The sequence below is a fragment of the Macrobrachium nipponense genome, chromosome 22 (genome assembly GCF_015104395.2).
Source record: "Macrobrachium nipponense isolate FS-2020 chromosome 22, ASM1510439v2, whole genome shotgun sequence".
Taxonomy (NCBI): Eukaryota; Metazoa; Arthropoda; class Malacostraca; order Decapoda; family Palaemonidae; genus Macrobrachium; species Macrobrachium nipponense.
This window is the reverse complement of record NC_087213.1, coordinates 55,635,653-55,660,332: the sequence shown is the minus strand read 5'-3', so window position 1 is coordinate 55,660,332 and position 24,680 is coordinate 55,635,653. Positions and strand designations below refer to the sequence as shown.

General features: G+C 38.2%; 2 protein-coding genes and 1 non-coding gene across 3 annotated transcripts; 1 reads left to right on the top strand and 2 right to left on the bottom strand.

Moving 5' to 3' along the window:
• Nucleotides 1-84: 84 nt before the first annotated feature.
• LOC135198694 (trypsin-1-like) lies at nt 85-24,590 on the bottom strand. Its single transcript, XM_064226529.1, has 6 exons — nt 24,253-24,590; nt 5,643-5,829; nt 5,365-5,482; nt 4,594-4,762; nt 4,196-4,344; nt 85-3,228 (listed from the first exon to the last, which is right to left on the bottom strand). Exons 1-6 carry the CDS (start codon nt 24,320-24,322, stop codon nt 3,058-3,060), a joined length of 864 nt encoding a protein of 287 aa, XP_064082599.1. The 5' UTR covers nt 24,323-24,590; the 3' UTR covers nt 85-3,057.
• Trnaq-cug (transfer RNA glutamine (anticodon CUG)) lies at nt 15,043-15,114 on the bottom strand. The gene has a single exon. It is a non-coding gene; the product is annotated as a tRNA-Gln (tRNA).
• Nucleotides 21,375-23,261, top strand: LOC135198696 (uncharacterized). Its single transcript, XM_064226530.1, has 4 exons — nt 21,375-21,546; nt 21,972-22,224; nt 22,516-22,699; nt 22,855-23,261. The coding sequence occupies exons 1-4, from the start codon at nt 21,499-21,501 to the stop codon at nt 22,898-22,900; spliced, it is 531 nt and encodes a 176-aa protein (XP_064082600.1). The 5' UTR covers nt 21,375-21,498; the 3' UTR covers nt 22,901-23,261.
• Nucleotides 24,591-24,680: the final 90 nt, after the last annotated feature.

Sequence of the window (24,680 nt, the reverse complement as noted above, 5' to 3'; positions counted from 1 at the left end):
CACGACAGACCTTAACATCTCCGGTAGGTAGTAAGAAACAACACACGTCATAATTTTAACAATTTTATTGAAAAAAAAATATAGAAAATTTGTATAAAAAGTATAAAATAAGTAAAAATCACAAAAGGGCTTTGCATTTATGATAAATACTGTAAAACCATGACAAAGTGTATAATGTTGCGTTCATATGGAAACAATCTAGATAGAATCCATTCAAATGACTCGATGAAGAATATGTCACTCACAATATTCATACTCATTGTGTTATCAATAAATTAAAGTCATGCAATAAAAAAAACGTAAGTAACAATAGCCTGGACAACTGATAGTCTGCGTTGGCTTGTTCGACTTTGGAATCGAAATCAGTCAATGCAAAACCAACAAACAAACAAAATTGTCTTATCAGTTACCATATAAGGCAAGGTCACGTGTAGTGTTATTATGTGAGAAAGTGTACCTTACAGTATATTTACGCAATCACTATCAAATTCCACAGCAACAAATGACAAAATAAGAGAAAAATATAATTTCTAAAGACAATCATTGAACATCAGAACTTTCTTTGTCTCTCAAACTATGTATGTGATTTAGCTTACAGTTGTTAATCTAATCTAACGACATTTAAAGATTAAGTGTTTTTTTGGTTAAAGTTGGCTTTATATACCAGCACGGGCTCTTGCTCATAGATAAGACAGTAACTGAAGATTAGAACATGACAGTTAAATGCACAAAAATCCAGTCAGTTAAATATACTTTAAATAATTGTGATTCAAACCTGAACTACACAATTTGGTTGCTTTTACTTAGAGACAATTTTTATTTATCGTTCACTTTTCTGGCTTCTTGTCGTTCAAAGGAATGTTTCTAATTTTTTCTGATTTTCCTTCCTAGTTTTTTTCTTAGAAGCAGGTATTTGTCAAGAGATATATGACGTCAAACATATACTACATATAAAAAAATAAATATGTCTTTTCATGTGCATCCGAGACCAGCATATCTTATGACGGAAACAACACAAACACTATTAGTTTACAAAGAAATCAAGAAACAATACAAAATCTAACACAGGGATTTTGGGTCCTATATCAAAGCAAAAGAAAGGCAACACTGAGCACACGATAACGAAAAATACCGAGAGATATTCTAAAAATGACTACAACACTGACAGATATGGAGTTAGGGAAGCGTTTACGTTCAGAGACTTCCACGTGAAAGAAACCAAGACTTCTGTCACGAACGGTATGAAACAGAGAAGAGATCGTAGGAGCGCTGCTGAGAGGTTAGGTACATGAAATGCAATGCGCAGGAACTAGTATAAATAAATCCCGAGATAACTTTAGTACAAAGAGTCGGTCAGTCCACCTTGATGGCCAGTTTTCACTCACCGGTCAAGTCAGTCGTAAATGTCGTATGGGTAAACATCACGAGTCTAGAGCACAAGACTCGGTGCCTATATCTTCAGCCAGTGAGTCTAAAAAAAGTTTGATCGTCGGGTCCTCAGTGTGTCGGAATTCTAAAGATAATGAAGCCTTCCGATTCGCTGACAGAAATTGCTGTAGTCCAAGGACTTAATATTGATGATAAAAGATACAATAGATGCAATAAGGTGTCTGACAGAAACAAAAGCAAAGATTAATTAGGTACAAAGATTAGAAACCAATATATAATGAGACTTTCAAAGGTGAAAGCAGTTTTGAGAAGTCTGAGACAGAAAATACGACGAAACTAGACGAACGAGTGACTGGAATTTAAAAAATCAACATGGTTGCAAGTCGTAATGAGTAACCAACGATAAAATAAACATGTGTCATTAAACGAAATGTAGATCAGTGCAATTACATCACGTTATAACTAGGAAAACTGCACGAAAGTAGCACTGTTTTGAAAAATACATGATCATCTCTTTTTGAGAGAACGTACGTGACACTGAAACTATTAGATCAACGATAAGAAAGAGGCAGATCTTGTTTAAGGACACAACGTAATGCCCAACTGTACAGCAGAAAAAATGGCAATATATTCACACAGGAGGCAATGACTGACTCTTTGGACGACAGACTTATTCTTGAAAACTATAAATTTCCCCCAGAGTAGTAGTAGTAGTAGTAGTATACTGAATTTTTCCTATGAAACGGCTCCTAAAAAGGAGGCCACCATCGAAAGGCATAATAAAGTAGTACTATACTCGGTTTTTTTCCATCTGTCCAGCCGCCTGTGGTGTTTGCGTATGGTAACAATGCGTCCCGGGCTTTAGATAGTTACATTCAGCTTACATTCAACAATAATAACAATATCCTATTTGGAATATTAACGGTGTAATTCGCATACAGTAAAGTATTAAAACACTTTTCCGTTGCAAGTGTACACCTAGATATCCTTTTATTTACCTAAAACTTACACATAGCGTAACTATTTAAAGCCCGGGACGCAGTGTTACCATACAAAAACACCACAGGCGGATGGACAGATGGAAAAAAACAGAGTATAGTAGTCGGGATTAGTCTATGAAACGGCTCCAATGCTCGTTGTATTTATCCTTTGCTTTTGATTGTTTAAAGAAGTGCCACGAGGAGGCCTCCCAAAATACACTCGGGAATCTGATGACGTAATGACGAGACTAGAAATGTACTAGAAAGAGACGTAAAGGATGTCGGGATTGGGTCATTAAAGCTTAAATCCCGATAATCGTAAATTAGCTTAGCGCAGGCAGGCAGTCTTCTGTGTCGAATATGAAGACAAATAATAAATATAATAAATTAAATTGTATTCTAAATCTATCTGCAGCATTCAGCTGAGAAAGCCGGATGAAGTTCTGTTATGAATAAATACACAAGCGTGTTTAGAACATATATAGAATGTCAGTAGTCAAGAACTTTCACTTATGGAACATATAACTAGAGAAAAAATTGCGAGCGAATGAAAATCGAGAAAAGCAAGTGACTTTCACATTCATCTTTGGTGTCTGCGGTGCTACTTGCACCAAGTCGCGAATGACGGAAGGTCGGTCAAAAGAAACGTCAAGGATTTTCACACTCCAGCGAATCCTTGTGGTTGGTCCTACTGGGTACTGGCTGCCATCTGTGCTTGAATCCAAGTGATGTACCGGGACACCCTGGTGTAGATACCTGGGGTCTTCGGCCGGCCACAACCGATGCCGGTGGAAACGACTCCAACGATGACTGTGCGTCCCCCGTCGTCGTTCATCATGAGAGGGCCGCCGCTGTCACCCTGAAAATGAAACAGCGTGAATCCTACGCCAAACAAGCACTCATCCAGTTCACAGAACCGTGTTTGGAGCTATGGGAGAGAGGGGGTGTCCAGAAGGAAGCTATGGGAGAGAGAGGGGATGTCCAGAAGGGAGCTATGGGAGAGAGAGGGGATATCCAGAAGGGAGGTATGGGAGAGAGAGAGGGGGTGTCCAGAAGGAAGCTATGGTGAGAGAGAGGGGATGTCCAGAATGGGAGCTATGGGAGAAGAAGGAAGGGATATCCAGAAGGGAGGTATGGAGAGAGAGAGGGGTGTCAATAAGGGAAGGGCTAGGGAGAGGGTTAGTGGGGATGTCCAAGAAGGGAAGCTAGGGAGGAGAAGAGGGTATTGTCCAGAAGGGAGCATATGGGAGAAGGGAGAGGGGATGTCCAGAAGGGAGCTATGGGAGAGAGAGGGGATATCCAGAAGGGAGGTATGGTATGGGAGAGAGAGAGGGGGTGTCCAGAAGGAAGCTATGGGAGAGAGAGGGGATGTCAAGAAGGAAGCTATGGGAGGGAGAGAGGGGATGTCCAGAAGGGAGCTATGGGAGAGAGAGGGGATGTCAAGAAGGAAGCTATGGGAGGGAGAGAGGGGATGTCCAGAAGGGAGCTATGAGAGAGAGAGAGGGGATGTCCAGGAAGAGCTATGGCGAGAGAGAGAGATGTCCAGAAGGGAGCTATGAGAGAGAGAGGGGATGTCCAGAAGGGAGCTATGGGAGAGAGAGAGGAGATGTCCAGAAGGGAGCTATGGGAGAGAGAGAGAGGGGATGTCCAGAAGGGAGCTATGGGAGAGAGAGAGGGGATGTCCAGAAGGGAGCTGTGGGAGAGAGAGGGGATGTCCAGAAGGGAGCTATAGGAGGGAGAGGGGATGTCCAGAAGGTACATTTTCAGGATCAGATCATATGAGTGGTCGTTTGACACTGAGAAAGGCAATAAGACTCGTTACTAACCTGGCATGTGTCCTTTCCGCCATTTTCGTATCCGGCACACAAGTGACTGTCGTAGAAGCGCACTCCATCAATGTTGTACCAGCTTTCGCATGTGGCTGTTGGCACGACCAACACGTCGACTTTCTGGAGAATGCTTGCAGGCTTGCCACCTAACGAGATAAAAGATGTAATTAATGTTCAGCTGAATTGAGTGAAACTAGATACTCCAGTAACCAATTCGGTGTAGTGGAGGGATTGGCTTATCAAATAAGAGTGGGGAACGTGGAGGAATTTCTCTTGACAATAAAATACGAGTATAACATGTTATGCGTATTCAGACCTGTCACCAATGGCAATTAAGGTTCCTTAGACTCATGCTTAGTCCAGGCCTTTCAGAGAAGACCCAGCAGGCAGCTTACCGTATTGCTTTTCATCAGTGTTGCCCCATCCAGCAGCTGTGACAGACATACCATCCAAGGAGTCTTTGGCTTTGTCCAGCTCCATGTCAGCAAGGCACACAGGTCTAACAAATTTGGTCCACTTGGCATCTGTGCTCAGCTCCAAGATGGCAATGTCGTTGATGTATTTCTGCAATGAAAAGGGGGAGATGATTGTCATTCTGGCAGGTGTCAAGGTCTGTCAGGCAGTTTACAAGAAGTTGATGAGCTATGTAACTGAATCATTCCACTCCTGTTCCTGCATGGAAAAGTTAAAGTGGTTTTCATATAACCTACAAGTCACTGTTTCTACGAGAGTTGTCTGTGCTATAGCACATACAGGTTGAGTGTATTTCCAAGGGACAACATGCAGGGTTTCAGAGTGCCAGGCTAAGTAAGGCTAAATTAAGTGAGGAATGCTGTTTTCAGAGGTAATGGCAATTTGGAAGCTACCCGACAAGTAGCCCGAGTTCACTCCCCGCTGCTCCCAGTGCGGAACCAGAGAAATTTATTTCTGGTGATTAGAAATGACTTTCTTGGTTCGGATCCCACAACAAGCTGTAGGTACCGTTGCTAAGTAATCAAATCTAATCCTTCGGGCCAGCCGTAGGAGAGCTGTTAATCAGCTCAGTGTTCTGGGTAAACTAAGATATACATAACTTATTTACCCATCTATTGTAATACCCACGTCCCTAGGAAATGTGAAGTTACTGACTGATCCAGACTGGCTCTACCACAACATGGTCCAATTACCTTCGAGTAGTCAGGATGGATGACGATGCTGCTGACAGAGATGCTCTGCTCACTCTCAGAATTCGGGACGAAGATGTTGTGGGCGCCTGCCAATACTTTCACGTCCATCGGACGTTTGCTGTGTTGGATAAGAAAGAGTCCATTAAGTCGATATGGATTTTGGAATGCAAAATATAGATGCTCTTCAAATTAAACTGAAAATCGTTTATTGGATAAAAACAGTGCAGACCTACATAGTTCAGCAATGTTGCATAGCAAACAAGAGGTACATGTCTTACTGGTGAACGCAGTGGGCAGCTGTCACTACATATCTCTTGTGGATGAGGGATCCGCCACAGAAATGAGGCGAGTTGGGACCTGCAGTACTGATGGACACCAGCCAGGGGTACTCGTGAGGGAAGGCATCCGTTCCATTCTTGATCTTGGCTTGGCGAACTTGAGAACGGCCGCATGGGACATCTGCCACTGCAACCACGCCCAAAGAAAGCATAATGAATAACTTTTCCTTCAGGTGCTCGTTGTGTAGGTATTTATTTCAAAAGCAAATGCCAGATTATTTTCATTTTTTGTTCAAAACTTTACACTGTGAGATTTAAAAAGATCAAATATTTAATTTTGATTTTTTATGGCTAATCATGGTGAACTGAGTGCAATACATTCTACAGCGAGAAATAAATGAAACTAACGTGCGAGTTTATGATAAAAAAATCAGACAGTATCTATAGAACAGACGTGATTTCTACTTACGTTCAGCATCAACAAGTAGAAAGAATAACCATTTGTAAAAAATATAAACATAAGTGTTATGGGAAGAAGCATTGTGACAAACACTACCAGATGGAGATGTAAAAAAAAAGGAATAGGGCGTGTACAAATGAAACCACCATCTGAGAAACACTTACCATGTCGAAGAAGAATTGACCCATTTTACTTAAAAACCTGATTGACTCTGTAGGAGTATTTATGAGGCGCTTCCGGAGCGTCTGAAAGTTCCCTGAAACGTCTGAAAAGGGTTGGAAATGTAGAGAGTCAAGAAGCGTTAAAACAAAAGTGAAACATTTTAACGTCTTTTTAAGTCGGAGCCAATCAAGAAGGGGGAAACAAAGACAGGGAAAAGCAAGAAAGTGTTAGGTGAAGGATGAAGAGTTAGGGTGAAAAGCTCATTTTTGTCAGAAGGCTTGCTGTTTTCATAGGGCTCAAAGGACACAAGTAATGTAGTGCTGTTTGTGGAACATGTGACCCCCATTCATAGAAATATAGGTAAGTCAGAACTTTCATTGGTCAATTTCACCACATATTCTTTCAAAAGAGACTGATACGACTTAGATCAAGAATGATTCGCCATAAACTGATACAACTGTTTTGTTGAGGACGTTACTTGGAGCTTTTAAAAACATGCTATGATAAAACAGAAGGCTTGACAGGGAGGAAAATAGAAAGACAGCTTGACAGAAAGGAAGGAAGGGAGACAGGTGGTCAACAGAATGTCTAAAGACAGTGGCTAAGGAAGAAGATGACCCTCTTGTCCTCACTTACTATTCATTTAACTCAGTAAGTTTGACAGATTTTGTTTCAGAACTCTCAGCTGACTTTTTAAACTAGAAATTCATATTCACATCTGCTATGACAAAGACTTTAAAACTTCAGGGGGTTTTGGCTCAAACATGTTCCAACATGTCTAGTGCATCTTTCTGATTAAAGACATTCCTTGATAATCTTGATGACAGCCATGTCCCTGGCTCAAGCCACTGCTGAGCAGGGAGTGACTCTACACTGGTGTTTGTTGGACTGCTTAAATTACCAACTGGTCTCTCAAGAGTTTTTATGATTTTGTTTGCTCAGTAAGCCAAATTTTAGTATGTATTACAATGCCTGCTGGCATTTTAATTCTACAGTTAGCTGGGAATAGGTTCTATCTAAGCCTTTCTTCTGCTTTGGGTGGATAATTTCTTGGCATATCACTTCAAATGGCTGACTCACTCGCTCATTTCCCTGCCCCAGAGAACAAGAGAAGCTATGACCAGGCTTGGTTCTGAGGTGGCTTGTAACTCGAGTTTAACTCGCTGAACTAAATACGACCGATTCACTGATGGACTGACTGACTGACTAGCTGATGGACTTACTAGCTGACTGACGGACTTTTTGATAAAGTGAGTGACTGACTGACTAATTGATTTGCCAACTGACATGTCGATAAGACTGGTCGACTGACATGCCGAATGCTTTGCAGAGAGTGTGACTGACTAACTTATTGATGGTTTGACTGACTGACTGACTGACTTGCTGAGATGTTGACTGATTGACTGACTTGCTGATGGTTTGACTGACTGAGTGACTGATTTGCTGAGGAGTTGACTGACTTGCTGATGTACTGACTGACTGACTGACTTGCTGATGTACTGACTGACTTGCTGATGTACTGACTGACTGACTGACTTGCTGATATACTGACTGACTTGCTGATGTACTCACTGACTGACTTGCTGCTGTACTGACTTACTATTGAAATTACAGACTCATTTTCTGATGAACTAACAGGGCTCAACTGGGAAATGCAAATCAGCTGAATACTGACTTGCTGATAGAACCACAGAGTGAATTGCTGTAAACTGACTGACTTGCTTCCATACTGAATGATGGACTGACTTACTGACAGGATAACTTCTTGCGGAAACGACTGACACTTGCCGAAGGACTTACGCATGTTAGACTACACAATGACTTGCTGGTACTGAGCAACTGACTCTCTGAACAAACAGTTGACTGATCTGGGGTGACTCACTTATATATATGTGGACTGAGTGTGACTTGCTGTTACCGATGGACTCGATCTTGCCTAATTACTTAGTCTGACTTGTTCACTGACTTACCCTCAATTGTTATTGAACATATCACTAACGGGCTGACTTACCAGTCAATAGGCTTGTTAAAGTATCCAGTTCTTAATTACTGCTCAAGGCTTACTAAGGTACTCCTAAATGCAGGATTAGCGGACCCAACTTACTTGTAAATAGATTCTTCTGATTCGACTACCAGCGAAAAAACTTTCTTCTCCAGTTTAATGAGATGAAAAACTCAATAAGCAAGTCTGGATCTTGGTTTGGACTTTGTGAGTCACCAGGTGACTAGTGGGCTTCTTAAGTAAGGTAAGGTTTCTTCCCTGACGTGACTTGTTTTGATGAACCTAAACTAAATCTCAGCCTTGTAAAAATCAAGGTCCAAAGAGACCTTGGTAAAAATAAATCCCAAAATCTTTACTTGTGATAGTCACCTGTTGGTCATTGAAATCTTTAGATCAAAAGTTTTGCCCCCTTTTTTTCGCAATTTTGCAATGTGCAAGAGACAACGCAACCCTTGCGATACGAGGGGCAACTGGAGAATGCAATCCTTCATTTTCTTGAAACTTCCATATCTATGGAAATGTATCTTTTCAGATGAAAAGTTTAATTCGCTCCCCTGCATGTAGACTGTGTGCTGAGTCAGTTTCTGCTAAGATTTCTACCAACTCAGGATGCCTGACTGTTAGGGGGTACCAGAATGTCAGAACTTTAAAAAACTGCAGTGAAGTTCTTTGGATCAGTATGACACGAACTGTATGACTATCTATTTAACCGTTTCTCAGAATTGAGTTTGCCTAATCCAAAAATGCAGACATACTGAAGATAGTTCTGCAGCTTTTGAGAACGTGTTCAGATTGGCACTAGGGCACTATTTATCAAGCAAGACCCACTTACCAAACTTTTGCACTGACATTGAGGCTGTGCTACCTTCAGTCATACCTACCTGTTAGTGGATAGTTTCACAGAGACAATTACCTCGATTGAAAATATTAAATCGTCTGTTTCTTCATTTACCACGAATGACAAGTTACGCAGTTTATTTTTCTATTTGAACTTTGTTGTTGTGAGGGGGTTCAAGGGAGAAAATCTCACGGAAAAAAACGGAATTCTACATTTTTTTTTTAAATCTCATAATGGAAAAATAATATTTTGAATTCTAAAAAAAAAGTATTGATCATAATGTTTCTGATTTAGATTCAACATATTTTCTTAATGTGAATACGCGCCTGCCAAGTTGTTTATCCTAAATGAACATATGTCAGATACCATCATATATCACAATTATGATTCAGCTGTACACTTTTTAACTTCCAACACAAACCAACAACTAGGTACGTATATGTTCATTTATTCCTTAACATCGAAATTATTTCCCCTCACCTTTCACTATAAAGTTGGAGATCATACTTGAATTATATTGATAGTAGTGAAAACACTGTATTCACATCTGGCTTTGTGTATGATGGGCTTTCAGTGGTGGATATACAGTACTTAGTTTTCACATTCAAATATCTGTTGTAGTTTCTGAACCCCAACCCTTATGAATGCAGGGAGATGACTGTATATATATATATATATATATCTATATATATATATATAGAGATATATATATATATATATATATATATATATAGAATAATATATAATAATAAGAATATGAAATATAAATTATGAGGTTCTTTGATCCCTTCATAGCACGAGGTGAAAAATTACTTTCACCACATCAAGTGATTCTCCATGATTGTTTAACTATTTGCAACTAGAAGAAGCCATTCGTTAAGGGCAGGTGCATGGATACCTATTCTCTCTCTCTCTCTGACGACCAGTGAAGTACCTCCCATCTACACGAGTACCTGCGCATTAAGCTGCCCGTCCCAGAGACAGGATTTCTTTCAAAGAAATCGAAAATAATGTAAGAATGAATCCTGTAACCCTTTTAATCCACTGAGATTTTCCCCCAACCTCCCTCGATTAATCCCTCACACATGCATTGTTAATAAAAGTGTGGGAGTCTTGTCATCCAACTGTTCACCAGTTAATTATTATGAAAGTTTTATTACGGGGACACGGTCTAGGTCCAGCCGTCACTCCATCGTCGCCCTGAAAAAGCTTTCGCAAACAGAAGTCATCAATTTCATCAATAAATAAAATAAAAGCAGGCGGTAAATGGTCAAGACATCAAGGCAGTATTCAAGTAGGCATCAATATTGCATATATTTTAAAGAGATAGATGGTAAATAAGGAGCAAATAAGTCGCAAGACAAAAGAGTTTGGGCATTTTGTGACGCGCCAGTCAGACATCGCTGAGAAAATTTTGAAATGCTCTTCTCTACGGTGTTGTTTTGGGTGCGTTAAATGCGAGTTTTTTTTTTTTTATTATTATTTAATTCTGTAGAATTTATCCGGTTTTTTCCACATAATACCCAAACTCAAGAAAGACAGAATAAGAAGGTAAACGAAATAAATAATTCTATATTATAATTAACACCAACTTTTCCTCAAATGCCACAGTTGGCAATTAGACTCAGATAATGGATGACTATATAAGAAACATGGTTTAAATGATATAAAATAGTAAAAAATGGGGATGGGTTAAATAAAAATTACTTTTAAACTTAGATCGCGATTCGATTTTGTGTTAGTAATCTGATGCCGAAAGATAAACAAAAATCTTCTAAACTTCGGCAGGTTATAATGTTTTTGATCGATTTTGATTCAATACTTACATTTAATTTTCGTATGTGTCGTGACTTAAAACTTGCAACGGCAAAAGACATACTTGTGGTTTTGTCTATCTTGACGGAGCGCTGTCGCCTGCACGCCAGGTATATAAGTGCAATTATCTCGGTAATAATACATCGCCAACAACAAAATACTACTAAAATCGGTAGAATGTGTTCTCAAGTCCGAAAGATATCGTTATTTAGTCAAATAAACGTTAAGCTTTGTAATAATAGGACTTTATGACCTATTCTACTTGAGCTCCATGTGTTTCTTTATGGAGATAAATCGCTGATATGGCCAGGGGTCTGGCGATCACGTGACCTCTGACGTCATGGGTATAAGGTCTTCAATATGTAAAGAACTTTTTCAGATGTGAAATGATAATGTGCTTTGCATTTGTTTATATATATATATATATATATATATATATATATATATATATATATATATAGTTTCAAATGAGCGAGTATAAGTTATGTTAATTCATTCTGTCAATTAAATGAATATTATATATAATATATATATATATATATATATATATATCTATATATATATAGTTTTCCAAATGAGCGAGTGTAAGTTTATGTTAATTCACTCTGTCAATTAAATGAATATAATATATATATATATATATATATATATGTATAATATATATGTATATATATATTTATATATATATGTATATTTTATATTATATATATATATCTATGTCTATATATTATATATATATATATAATATATCATATTTAATATATATTATATATATAGTTTCAAATGAGCGAGTATAAGTTATGTTAATTCACTCTGTCAATTAAATGAAAGTACAGATTCATTTGAGTATATCGTGACAGTTTAAGGATATGAACGTGACGAAATTGTAAATGAATGTGGCCTCTTTGGAAAAGTTGGGCTAATACTCTTTGTGGCAGAAATGTTTGGCATTAAAAAAAATCATTTTAATTATTCAAATCTCAAGTCGAGTATGCTATTAAAGCATCTATATATGTAAGTATATATATATATATATATATATATATATATATATATATATATATATATATATATGTGTGTGTGTGTGTGTGTGTGTGTGTGTGTGTGTGTTCATGGTTAGTAAAGCTGATAATGTACACATTGTTTGATATATATGGAATTACTTGTGATCAGGGTGAAATATATTTTATAGTTTCAGTGTTAAACAAATATATTTATAAACTTTCTAGTGTTTAAGACATATATATATATATATATATATATATATATATATATATATATATATATATATATATAATTCAAATATTTCTGCCACTACACAACACAAGTATAAAAATTATCAGGAAAAGACAGGCATGAAGATAGTATATTTAAAAATACATGACGAAAATATTTATAAACATCCATATATATATGCTTATCAAATGAAATGTTAGTCTAGAATCAAATAATTATCTCTTTTCGGAACGGGAGACAAATACTAAAAAAATAAATTTGAATTGTGATTCAGGGATTAACTTTCAATGTCATGGGCACACGTGCGGTTTTACCATAGGCCTATATTTCTGTATACGTAAAAAAATTGACTTTGTGAACGAAATTTTCTGTACTGTTTGTACACACCCACCCACGAGAGAGAGAGAGAGAGAGAGAGAGAGAGAGAGAGAGAGAGAGAGAGAGAGAGAGAGAGAGAAGTCTGGCTGCTAAAGTAAAACTCCAAGTTTTAAACTGAACGGAACTTTCTTTACAAATCAGATGCTCACAAACGGCAGTGCACTGGTATACAAATTCGGTATACTTTTTTTCTTGATTAATTTGAAATCCTTTGGGGGGATTCACGATGATATTTTGTTTGGGTGACATTTCAAAATAACAGAAAGATTTGCAAATAAAACGGCACAGATGCATCGACTCGTACTAAAATTTGACAACCGTCGGCTAGGTTTGGCGTCTTGCAGAAATACCAAAACTTCTTTCCTACGCATAACTATGAGAAAACTAATTAGAGTGGACTAAGTCGGGCTACTTACTAGAAAAAATTCCAAAAAGATAAGTCAAATGACATGAATGGAGATGGATAACACGTACATTGGTCAAGCTAAACCAGCTTGGAAGAAAATTACTTGCTCTGAGCCTTACATTAGTGTTCAGTCAACGGTTTTAATGTCATCCAATGTTCAATATTGATATTATATTATATACATCTCTATATACTACAGAAAATTTCGTTCGTTAACGGGTTGATTTCTTTTGAAACATTTCATTTTAATTAAACTGAGCGTCAGCGATAACAATAGGCCTATATTTCACGTTGATAACCTGTGTTCGTAATAATCTGCAAAAAAAACGCTCGGACTAAGATGTAATGGCCTGGTTTATGGAATTGGTAAGCTCATGACAATGCTGTGAAATTTCGTCATATCAGAAGAGATAATCATTTAAATTCACATATAACAAAGGAATGTTTTTGTCATCGGAGAATTTTGGCACAAGTTTTATCGTTTATTGATTTAAAAAAATAGCATTGGCATTTAAATAACAAAAGAAAACTTGAAATGCAGGAAAATTAAGTCCAAAATGCTCCGATGAATAAGATTATTCAATGTAATAGTAAATGTAAAAATATGGGATGAAATATTTTTTTCTGGAAAAACTCCTCCACACCAACCTTAAACATACTTTCATATGTCAGACGAGACCATCCAAATGCTTACCTAAGTAATAAAAAGAGAAAAAACCTGTAGAATCTTTAAAGACAATACACAGCACAAGTTACAAATTCATTGTTTTTCTTAAACAAGTAGATAACCACACTTAAATCAAACACGAATGATTGGTGTCTTCATTTCAAATTTTACAATTTAAAAGGAAATTATAGTTTGGGGGAGCATTCTTTTTTTTTTTTTTTTTCCTTTAAACAACTACGTGCAAAGTCGGCAGCCATGTTGAGAGCACCATGGCCGAGGTCGGTGTTACTGAGCGGGAGCACACACACCACATACTTATGAGACCCTGTTCACCAACTAACATATGAAGGCATCAAATCTGCCACCTTATTTATAAAAAGAAGACGCTAAACACTTCGAGGGGCGTCTTTTATTCTCTATTAAATGTTGCTTCCTGCCTCTTCCCCCCAAGACCCCTTCCCCCCTCACGTCACCCTCAGTCGAACCTCCCGTACAACCCCCCACCACAACAGTAATACTCCCCTACGACCAGTACCCCACTGCATTTCTTTCTTTCTCTCTCTCCTCACGTTGCACAGAGTTCTGGGAGCACGGCGACTTATGCGCTGCTGTCGAGTTGGGTGGCATTTTCTTCCCTCTACAGATGTCAAAAGACGTCGAAAATGCCACCCACGCGACTGACGTGTTTTGTTTTGTACACGCACACACACACACCCACCAGAGAGAGAGAGAGAGAGAGAGAGAGAGAGAGAGAGAGAGTGTGGCGTGCTAGCTACACCGACCGCCCGCGCCACGCGGTTTTTGTTTTCTTAAGAAGTTTAAGGGGGGAACCTTTCCCACTGATTTAATATATAGATTTTTCTGCTGTTTTTCATAGTTTGTTATTTATGCAATAACATTTTGCAATATTGGAACGTGGATCGATTTTAAAATTCCAAGTTCATTTAAAAATCCTTTGTCAGATATCACTGTTTTGCTGGTAATATTTTTGTTTACTTCCACATAATTATTTATGCTACATTTCAAAAACTAAAGAAATATTTTGTATTAAAATACTTCACAAATCTAAGTATTTGGATGTTTTTCTGAAGCAATAGGCATCATGTTTCATTGAAATAATTGCAATGATTTTCATTCATTTTCTGGTGAACGAACCTTGCACAAGAATCAACTTTAGCAAACACGATTATCTAAATGTTAGAAATTTTAGATATGGTAAGCAATAAAACTTTCCATTTACTATACACACATTTAATAAACACCAGTTTCGCAACTTTGCACTCGTAAAACTATTGCTTGAAAATGCATATCAAAAGCATTGATCTAAAATTACGTGTATCACAAGGAAATCCTTACATTCTATATACATATTATTTCATGAGCAGGATGAAATATATATATATAGTACTAGGAAGGATTATCAAAAGGTACCCCACAGGTCCCACCGAGACTCGAACTCGGATTGTTGGATTCAGAGTCCAAAGTGCTAACCATTACACCATGGGACCAATACTCTATTGGCCAATTATAAAAATTTTTGCAAAATTAACATTGATATTCAAAAGCCCCATTGGTTAAAAATGACCTTAATATAATAGTTCGATGTTGCTTCGATCTGGCAACAACACTAGACAGTTTCCTCCAGTTTTAAATCTCAATTACGTATGCAAATATATTTTTATAATCTTATGTCACATTATGCAATTACGGTTAAAAGGTTTGAATTCATCAAACATAACCGTTAAGGGTTAGGCCAACAACCTTCGCAAAATATAGCTACTGATGCTTATCGGTCTAAACGACGGACGCTCAGGGGCGACATTTTTCCTCCACGATCTTAATCCTCGGTTACGTATTAAAACAAATGTTGTAGCTTAATGTTGTAGCTTAATGTTGTAGCATAATACAAATACGGTTAAAAATATATAACAATCTGTCAGTAAGACGAACAATCTTCGTAAATACTGATATGGCTACGTCTAGGCGACGGATGTAGAGGGTGATAATTCCTTCATAATATTAATTCTCGTTGACACAGGCTGTAGTTTATTTCACATTATGCAAATACGGTTAAACTGTTAAATAAATCAAACAAAACGGCCAGGGTTAGACGAACAAACTCCGTAAATACCGCTATAGCTACGTATGGGTCTAAGGTTCTAAGCGACGGATGGGTGGGAAGCCGGGGGTGGGGGGGAAGGGAGTGTGACTCAACGGAACCACTCACAGGCTCAAACCCCAATTTTATGTTGTGCTGTTCATAGTTGGGCTAGCAATGGAGGAGAGGAGATGGCTTCTGATGGCGAGAGGACATGTGATGACAGCCAGCCGAGGCGCCCCGCGTGCCGCTTGCTGCTGCTGCTGGATGAAGGAAGAAATGAAAAGAAAAAAGAAAATGACTTCCCAGCGAAAAAGAATGTTTGAATGAACTCTCTCACACGTAGCACCAGACCAGCCGCCAATCGGGCGAGTGTCGTTGCAAAACTATAAATGCCTTGAAGACAACGTAGCCAACCAAAGACGTTTTCCAAAGGCTGTGATGTTTATTTATTGCAGTAGACGGTAAATCCTTCAATACAAAATGGCTTGTTTTTGGAAGGGCTGCTTCCTCTCCCCTCTCCCCCGCCCCCACCAAATAAAACTGCAACAACAAAGATGACTACTCAAGCAATATGAGATAGTTAAATGGGATTACTTTCACCCCCAACACCCTAGCACCCCCTCTCTTTTTATTTATCTTCAACTTTTCCAACTTCATGATATATATTCTCTCTCTCTCTCTCTCTCTCTCTCTCTCTCTCTCTCTCTCTCTCTCTCTCTCTCTCATTTTCAAGAATCTATATTTATTTCATTGGAGAAAAAAACCTTCAAAACAAAATAATTTGTATTGAAAGTGCTGATTTCTCCTCCCCTCTCCATCCACCCCCGAAAAATACAACAGTACTTACTCTCTCTCTCTCTCTCTCTCTCTCTCTCTCTCTCTCTCTTCTCTCTCTCTCTCTCTCTCTCTTAACACTTCATAGCACACGTAAGTGAATTTTTGAAGAGCTTACAATATTTTACAAATAAATTTCGATTCAAAGTGCGCTTAGCCATCGGCTTTTATGTCATGTCAAAAGTACAAATAAAAATACAAAATTAAAAAAACTAAATTGAATGAGTATCCCATTTAATATTAGATACTTTATCTTTGGAGAATGCTTAAGATAACGAACTTATAAATGGTTAATTTCTAGTTACTAAGTAGAGATTAATTTACTGCTTGCAAATTACAGCATAAAATACTCTTGCGTAATATAGTATATATCAAAAGTTTATGTGCAAATAAATATGTTGTTACATTTACGTGTGTGTGTGTGTGTGTGTGTGAACGAGCACACACGAACAAACCTTATATTTAGCCTTTTGCAACAATACCTTCCACGTGACACCGGGGAACCGCAGGTGTCCATACCGTAGCGCAAATATTTACTTTATTTACCTTAATGATAAACAAGACAGAAAGAAACGTGAGAAAGCGCGCACGAGCTTCCATAGTCCTATCAATATCTTCCAGGGAACAGAATGCCATAAATCTGGCGGGACTTGGCTAGTCCATTCGAAAAAGCATTATTATTATTATTATTATTATCATTATTATATCTAAAGGATTTATTTATATTTAACCCGAACTTGCTGTTATGTAGCTTTCATTCGTCTCCTCAACTGATTACACGATTAGGCCTATAATCTTTGTAGTGCGTTTATTGTCGTCGTTACTGGATCTGCGTTCTGTAATACGACCGTGAGGATATTATTATTATAATCATATAATTCTGCAGATTTCAAAAGAATTCTTTAAAAATAATCAACCTGGATTTTGGGATGGGTTCGCTAGCCACACACCCACCCACTCCCATACCTGATCAGCGCCAACGTCTCCTGAAATGACTTATATCATGAGTGACATCTGTCATCCATCATCAGTCCCATCAATCACGATCAATGTCCAGGACCCCGGTCTCCCGGTCTTCGCTGATAGGGCGTCATAAACCACTTGGGTCTACCAAAGGTCTGGTTACCCTTTGATTACTGGAATACTACTACTTTGATTACGTATCTACATATCGATTTGTGTACTTATTCATTTACTTATCTATTCTCAGGACGATGCATTGTGTTTATCCAGCGTGAAGTATATCATATGATTATCGGCCTGATTAATCCTCACGCTGTTCCTCTATAAAATGAGATTAATGTGCTGGAAATGACGGTCACGATTTACGTAATTAACGGAGAGTAGCGCAACTCTAAACGCTATTCGATTAAACATCATTACCTACTTTTTTTTTATATCAGTACGTGAATCTAAATGAAATCAATTGTACTTCTCTCTCTCTCTCTCTCTCTCTCTCTCTCTCTCTCTCTCTCTCTCTCTCTCTCTCTGAATGTTCATTATATAATATAATCAATCACTCCATAAAAAATTTAATAAGTATTTTTAGATACTTATTTCAGAACTAATACCACATCAGGAGAAGGGAGGGCAAAAAAAGTGGAAAAGATGAAAAAACACGAGAGAGAGAGAGAGAGAGAGAGAGAGAGAGAGAGAGAGAGAGAGAGAGAGAGAGAGAGAGAGAGAGTTGGGCAACGAAAAAAGTATATAAATAATTCCTGCGACGGCAACAACGAAATACGTTCGAATGTCCTTCGCTGTGCAACAGAGCTTCATAATGCAGGGATCTGACATTGCTTTCTCCAGACAGTCAGTCAGGCAGTCTTCATGAGAAAAAAGTTCTATCTATTTGATGTTAAATTCGATTGCTGCCTGCAGAGAAAGAAAAAGAGACGAATGCTGCATAATTTCTGATTAAAAAAGGTAAAGTTGTTTACTTTCTGTAAGTATGTAAAGCTGGCGACTTCATTCTATTGATCTGGATTCAGTAATGAATGAGCCACACTGCTTCGAATTAGTACGAAGTCAAATGGACACAGTTTATATATAGATATAATACGTAATGCTGATAAAACAACGATAAACAAACTCAGTTAATTTTGGTTCTATTTGGGGGAAATAATAATAAAGTTAAGACAATAAATTTGAGGCCGTTTATTCTTCATGCCCGCGTACCGAGGCGGCAACAGCGTAGCATAATCTTTGAAAGGATGTGGAGTTCGTAGACTGATAAATTGAGAGAGAGAGAGAGAGAGAGAGAGAGAGAGAGAGAGAGAGAGAGAGAGTGCTTTTAATAACACATTCAGTTTCAGCACCTGACTCGTTCACTTGAACTTTACCCTCTGATATAAAGGTTAAGCGCACTCGGATACTCGGTCTAGACCTCTGGACAGTATTTCCTCATAGCCAAGGTTAATTCATTGGTTAGAACAATGTATAGTGCACGAAGGATAACAGATAACCACGAGGATTAAGAGAGAGAGAGAGAGAGAGAGAGAGAGAGAGAGAGAGAGAGAACCACTCATGAATTCTTAAAACCAGCATAAACCGGGAACGCTAGTATAAACAGAGAGAGAGAGAGAGAGAGAGAGAGAAGAGAGAGAGAGGAGAAAAGAATAAGAAGCTCAACGGCACAAATGCAAACCCAAGCAAGGGATGGAACACAACCGTAGCGCTGGGAGACGACGCTCTCATAATCCTATAAAACCACCCTAAACCTAAACCTTCACTCGCTGCTCATTTCCTTGTTATTCATTCGCTTCTGGCGGTATTTCCTATTCGTAGAAAAATAGGCCACGCCGCTGGTAACCGCATCACACACACGCCAATGTCAAGGGCGACTAGATCAATGTCGCTTACATAGCCTTCTCCTTGGCCCACATATTTTTGGATCTGGGAAATGAGGTTCGTGGGGGTTTATCCAGGATGGATTGGAGGGTTGGGGGATTGGTTCGTGTTAGGCTTACTGGATCATTCATCTCTCGTAATTAACCTTTTACTTTCCTTTCCACCTTGAGAGTACATTGTAGGACTTTGCGCAATTCAATCCGTTGAGTATTTAGCCGTAAATCCTGTTATCTGCTGTAGTACTTCGGACTAATAGACTTCCTATACAGTGGTCCACAACAGGCCTATCTATAACATCTTCCTATATACTTAAATGAAGCAACTGTCATTCAACTTTTAAATAATGGGCCAAACCATCTCAAATAAATAAAAATAACTTTGATTTTACGTTTATCCTTCACTTACACTAACCGTTTTACCAATTACTATATCTGCATGTACTACAAAATTTCTATCTCTCTAGACCAATAGTTCTTAACCTTGGATACATGTAACCGCGCCCCCCCTTCCCCCGCCAAATGGATACGAAACCTTAAATCTCGGGGTACGAGACATGATAGCCAGTACAATGAAAACAAAAAAAAAAAAAAAAAAATTCTGAGATGTCAAGGGGTACGGGCACTGAAAAAGGTTAAGAACCACTGCTTTTAGACTAATACGCTGGCAAATGAAAACTTTAAAAAATGCATTTACCTCATTTGCAGTAACTTTGCAATAACTTGGCTGCTACGCCACTGAATAATCGCCAATCAGTAAAAACCATTACACTAAACAGTTCACGTGACTAAGACTACGCCTCACATTACACACGCGTCGTTAATATCACCAGCCTACTCTACTGTTCAAGTTAGTTCTAGACTATAAACTAGGAACCGGTTTGCCCAAGGCCTGTTGTTGAAGCTCTTGCAGAGATTTCAACCGCCCTTATTTTAATATATGAAAATTAGACATCATGGAAGACGTACTTTGACAGAAACATAGCCGACTGGTGGCTTTCGTATCTTGGAGATAAATTAATGAAGAGGCCACGCTTCGTCATGTGATCATACAGGGCCGGCATGATTGCTATTAATACAGAATCACAACAAGCAACAAAGTGAAAGGGAAAATGTTTTTTGAGAAAGGGAATGAATGTCTTACGAATGTTTTTGTTTTTATTCAGTGGCGGTGGATGTTACCGTGTCCGGAGCCGTGTCGTAAGCAATCCTTCGTAAGGAATACTGATCTCTCTCTCTCTCTCTCTCTCTCTCTCTCTCATTGCCAATTTGCCATCATCAGTAGTCAGCAAAGACATATTGAATATCTAGGGAACATGTCCGGTCTAGGATCGAACGCAAGGCTTTCTTTATATGAGCCGAAAACGCCACGGGACTTACACACACCCGGGATGGGGGCGAGGGGCTTTTTAGGCTAATTCTGAATAGAATGGCAGTACTACATATTTTTAAATTCAATTATATGTAACTATTATGAGCAGAGTAACATCTTGTACAACATACTGTCACATACATTAATTTTGATCAATTAATATGGCGTAGCAAAGATGATTATATACTATATATACGTTGTAATTACGATAGGTCTAAGCATAACCTCGTGAATGTGTTTGTGGGCAATTGAGGTTAAAATTAGCAATCATACAACGGGATTCAGTAACAAATCAAATCGCCATGTGCGGAATAATGAATAATCTTGACTTATTGTCTGTAGGTGTCGTATTTCCTTCCGTTACTTTATCGCCTCTTACACGCTAGAACCGCACGCACAAGGCCTACGTGGATATGTTAAGAAAAGATAGAGTCATTTTAGACCTATTCCACGATTGCGTATAAAAGTAGTAAACAATAGTAACCTTCCTTTGCATTAACTACCGCGAGTTGGTCTATTAACACTTCACACGTAGAGTATAGACCGTGTGATTGGTTAAGAACTGGAGTGGGCCTTCCTGGCTCCTCCTTCGAAAACTGATTTTCTCACTGGTTTGTTCAAGGCAGTTTTAGTCTTTGTCTTCCTTTCTGTCAGCGAAGAAGGACATGAACGGTTTGCTCGTGCAAAATTGCGTTTTCGTTTGTGACGTTTCAGGCTACACGTCTGTTATGTTGTTGAAATTATGGAGAGCAAATTTGGTTTGATTTTCATCGGTTGTTTAATTGTCGTGGTAAGTCGTTAACGTTAAGATTTTGTTATTTTTTGCTTATATGTATATATGTGTGTATACATGTGTATATGTGTATCTATGTATAATTTAAAATTAGGCATTAGGATCTTTTGTCGTTTTTTGTTATCCATGAATATTGAATAAGAGTTAATTACTTTACCCTTCATGAAATAGTTTGATCTTTCGACGCGTGACAAGCAATCGTTACATTGTTTGTGATTACGTTGATGATGAGTTTAAAACAAAGACCATTGATACTTTGCTTAATAGATTAAATTGAACTTTAATGGAATTAACAGTATTACCATAATAGTAGAAATTTTATATGGAATCTGTTATTACGTTGTGGTAGGAGTAAGACTAGTTTTTTTATAGCTATTATTAGTGAAATTAATTGTAATCCTACATTTCATACACAATTTCAGTGCTACTGCAAGAGGTCCTCGGACTTGCCAGAGCGTAAGTACGGCACCTTCTATCAAAAATCGGTCGTCGATGACGACGATGATCAGAGACCGGTAGCCGAGAAGCCTTCTGCAAGTTTCCCGGTCAATATAGCGGATCGGATCCTGGGTGCTCTGAACGACGTCTTCGAGGGGATGCTGAAGGGGCGGCAGGCCAACGATCCTTTGGTCCTGTTCGCCAATGGTCTGAGGTTTGGGCTCTATATGATACTTGGTGAGTTTTATACTTTAATATTCTTATATTTAAGATTTGAGGGATTTAAATGGAGTAGGATAATTCTATAAGATTTGAGGCATTTAAATGACTATAAAATCGGCGACTTACGTAAGTGCTGTTTGCTTGCTGGAGTAGAAAATTAATGGATATTCTTGGTCTGTTGTTCCTCTAGAGTGTATCTTACACTAATCTTATTTGCACAAAACCGTTTTGCTATTATGCTGTACAATATTTTTCATATTTTTAAAGTTATAATAGGTGATTTATGAGCTAATTGATATCCTTCAGGTTACTACGACAGACAGGATTGCTACCAGCGTTGTTGGTGCACGGCAGGGTCAGTCCTGGGCTTGATGTCGAATACCTCTACAGCAGCATTGCTCGCTGTGAGGTACGTCGCGCCTCCTAGTTGGCACCATGCAATCAATCTTGCAGAAGAAGGCGCGCTTGGAATCTCTTGCAATAACTACAGGTTTGTATTATGAGCTATGGCACTACGTAGTTTCGTAAGATTGTAAGATTTGGTTAATAAGTAAGCTTCAAGCTTTTACTGGCACTACCTGTAACATTTCGAATTGGACTAGACCCAATGAAACTCTTAGACTAAATGTTTTTCTCTTGTTATAGATGTGGCCCGCAGACAGATTCTGACCCTCGAGATAACTTGAAGTAACAACTTTATGACCAGTTTGGTCGGAACTTCCTCGTTGCTTGGTTAATGTAACGCAAGCCGCCTGTTTCCGAACCAGTATAGGTAGCAAGTACTGCAGTAAACGCGCATCTTTCAAGATTCTGTAACTGTCGCGTTTTTTGGTGGGGTAAATAGTATGGTAATTTAAATTATTGTTCAATTTTAATTCCACGACTTTGGTATCTATTAGACTCCAATCGAAGTTTACGGTTACCAGGAACTGCCAAGGCCTTTGGTAATTAGGCTTAATTTTTTTATGTGCCGGTTTTAATGTATTTAAAGTCATATTTTATTTTTGTAAGTTTAATTGTATATGGATAAAATAAACATTGAAAGAGACTTTCTCGTTGGTGTATTTAAGTGGCCTTAGTATTGTCTGGAAATTAGGTTACACTTAAATTGAACCATTAATATTTATAGTTCTGGACGTCCTAGTTTACTGTGTCCAGTAGTGGACCCCATATATATGCACGAGATCGAACTGAAAGACCTTTGTTCTTGTTCACTGTTAAATGTGGCTATTATTTAGCTTAACTTTAAATCTAGATTAAGATTTACTAGTATGAATTAAACAATTTAAATCCACACACACGCTATGTATTTATCCGCCTAGACTATATATACTTTTATCAAGACCACCAGCATAGACCTATGGAAGTAGAGTATTGACAGAAAGACGAATGGAAGCTGACACGCATGTATCGTTGTTGTTTATGATGTGGGTGACTTCACAATGTTCAAAACCAGGCTACAGATTATCAGTAAAGTCACGAGAGCACTGTGTGTTAATGTCAATTGTTAATCTGATCAACATACACCATCACGAGTAACTGAACAAAGATCTGGCGTTTGACTGGCATACCATCATACGCTGGTGGTCGTAACACCGAAATGGACTAACACTGTTGACAAACTTTAATGCGAAGGCAACTGTGAACTTCAAATGTGTATTTAATCTTAAAAGAAAAAAGCAAATTGCTCTTTATCTATGTTGGTTGTAAACAGCAATGTGACACTAAAGTAGATGGACTATATTAAAAAATAGCAAAATGGCTGCAGGCTCTCGGTGGGTTAGGTCTCGTTAAGTATGTGGTGCTAGTTAATCGGGCAGTTGATAACTTTTAAGTAAACTTGTAGCATACCATTTCTTCAAGATGTATAAGTTGATACCCATTCCTTTTAAATTGTTTGATATAATTTTTTAGAACTTTAAAATTAATCTCCACATGATGAAATTTATCTTGGCTACACCATGAACATCGGTCTAATGACAATGAAATGTAAATCGTAATTTTGGTACACTTATCATGGACACAAGAAGTGACAGTACTTACCATTGACAGAGGCGGTGACGAAGTTCACGACGCAAGCGCAGAGGATTAAAAAGTACGTCGAAATCTCCATGACTTAATTGTGAGTTTTGCTTCGTATGATAACTTGAACACTTGTGAATGACAGTTAAGGTATTCGTTGTAGTAGAATTAAATTACTGGTGGTTTTGTGCAGACTGGCTGTGAACTTGAGATAACAAATAGTTAACAGCAGATGCGATGGGTAAGGTCTGAACGTGGCTTCTGATGCCGGCATGTAGTATATAAACGGCCTGGCAAGGTCAGAGTTTCATGTGACGTCACGGGGAACCTTGTCCTCCCTCCCGCTCGGCGCTATACCCTTTGCCGCGATTAGTAGTACTATAAATATAGTACGTAGTACTATGCAGGTGTAATCTGATAATAGACATTTAGATCCTAAACATATCTGA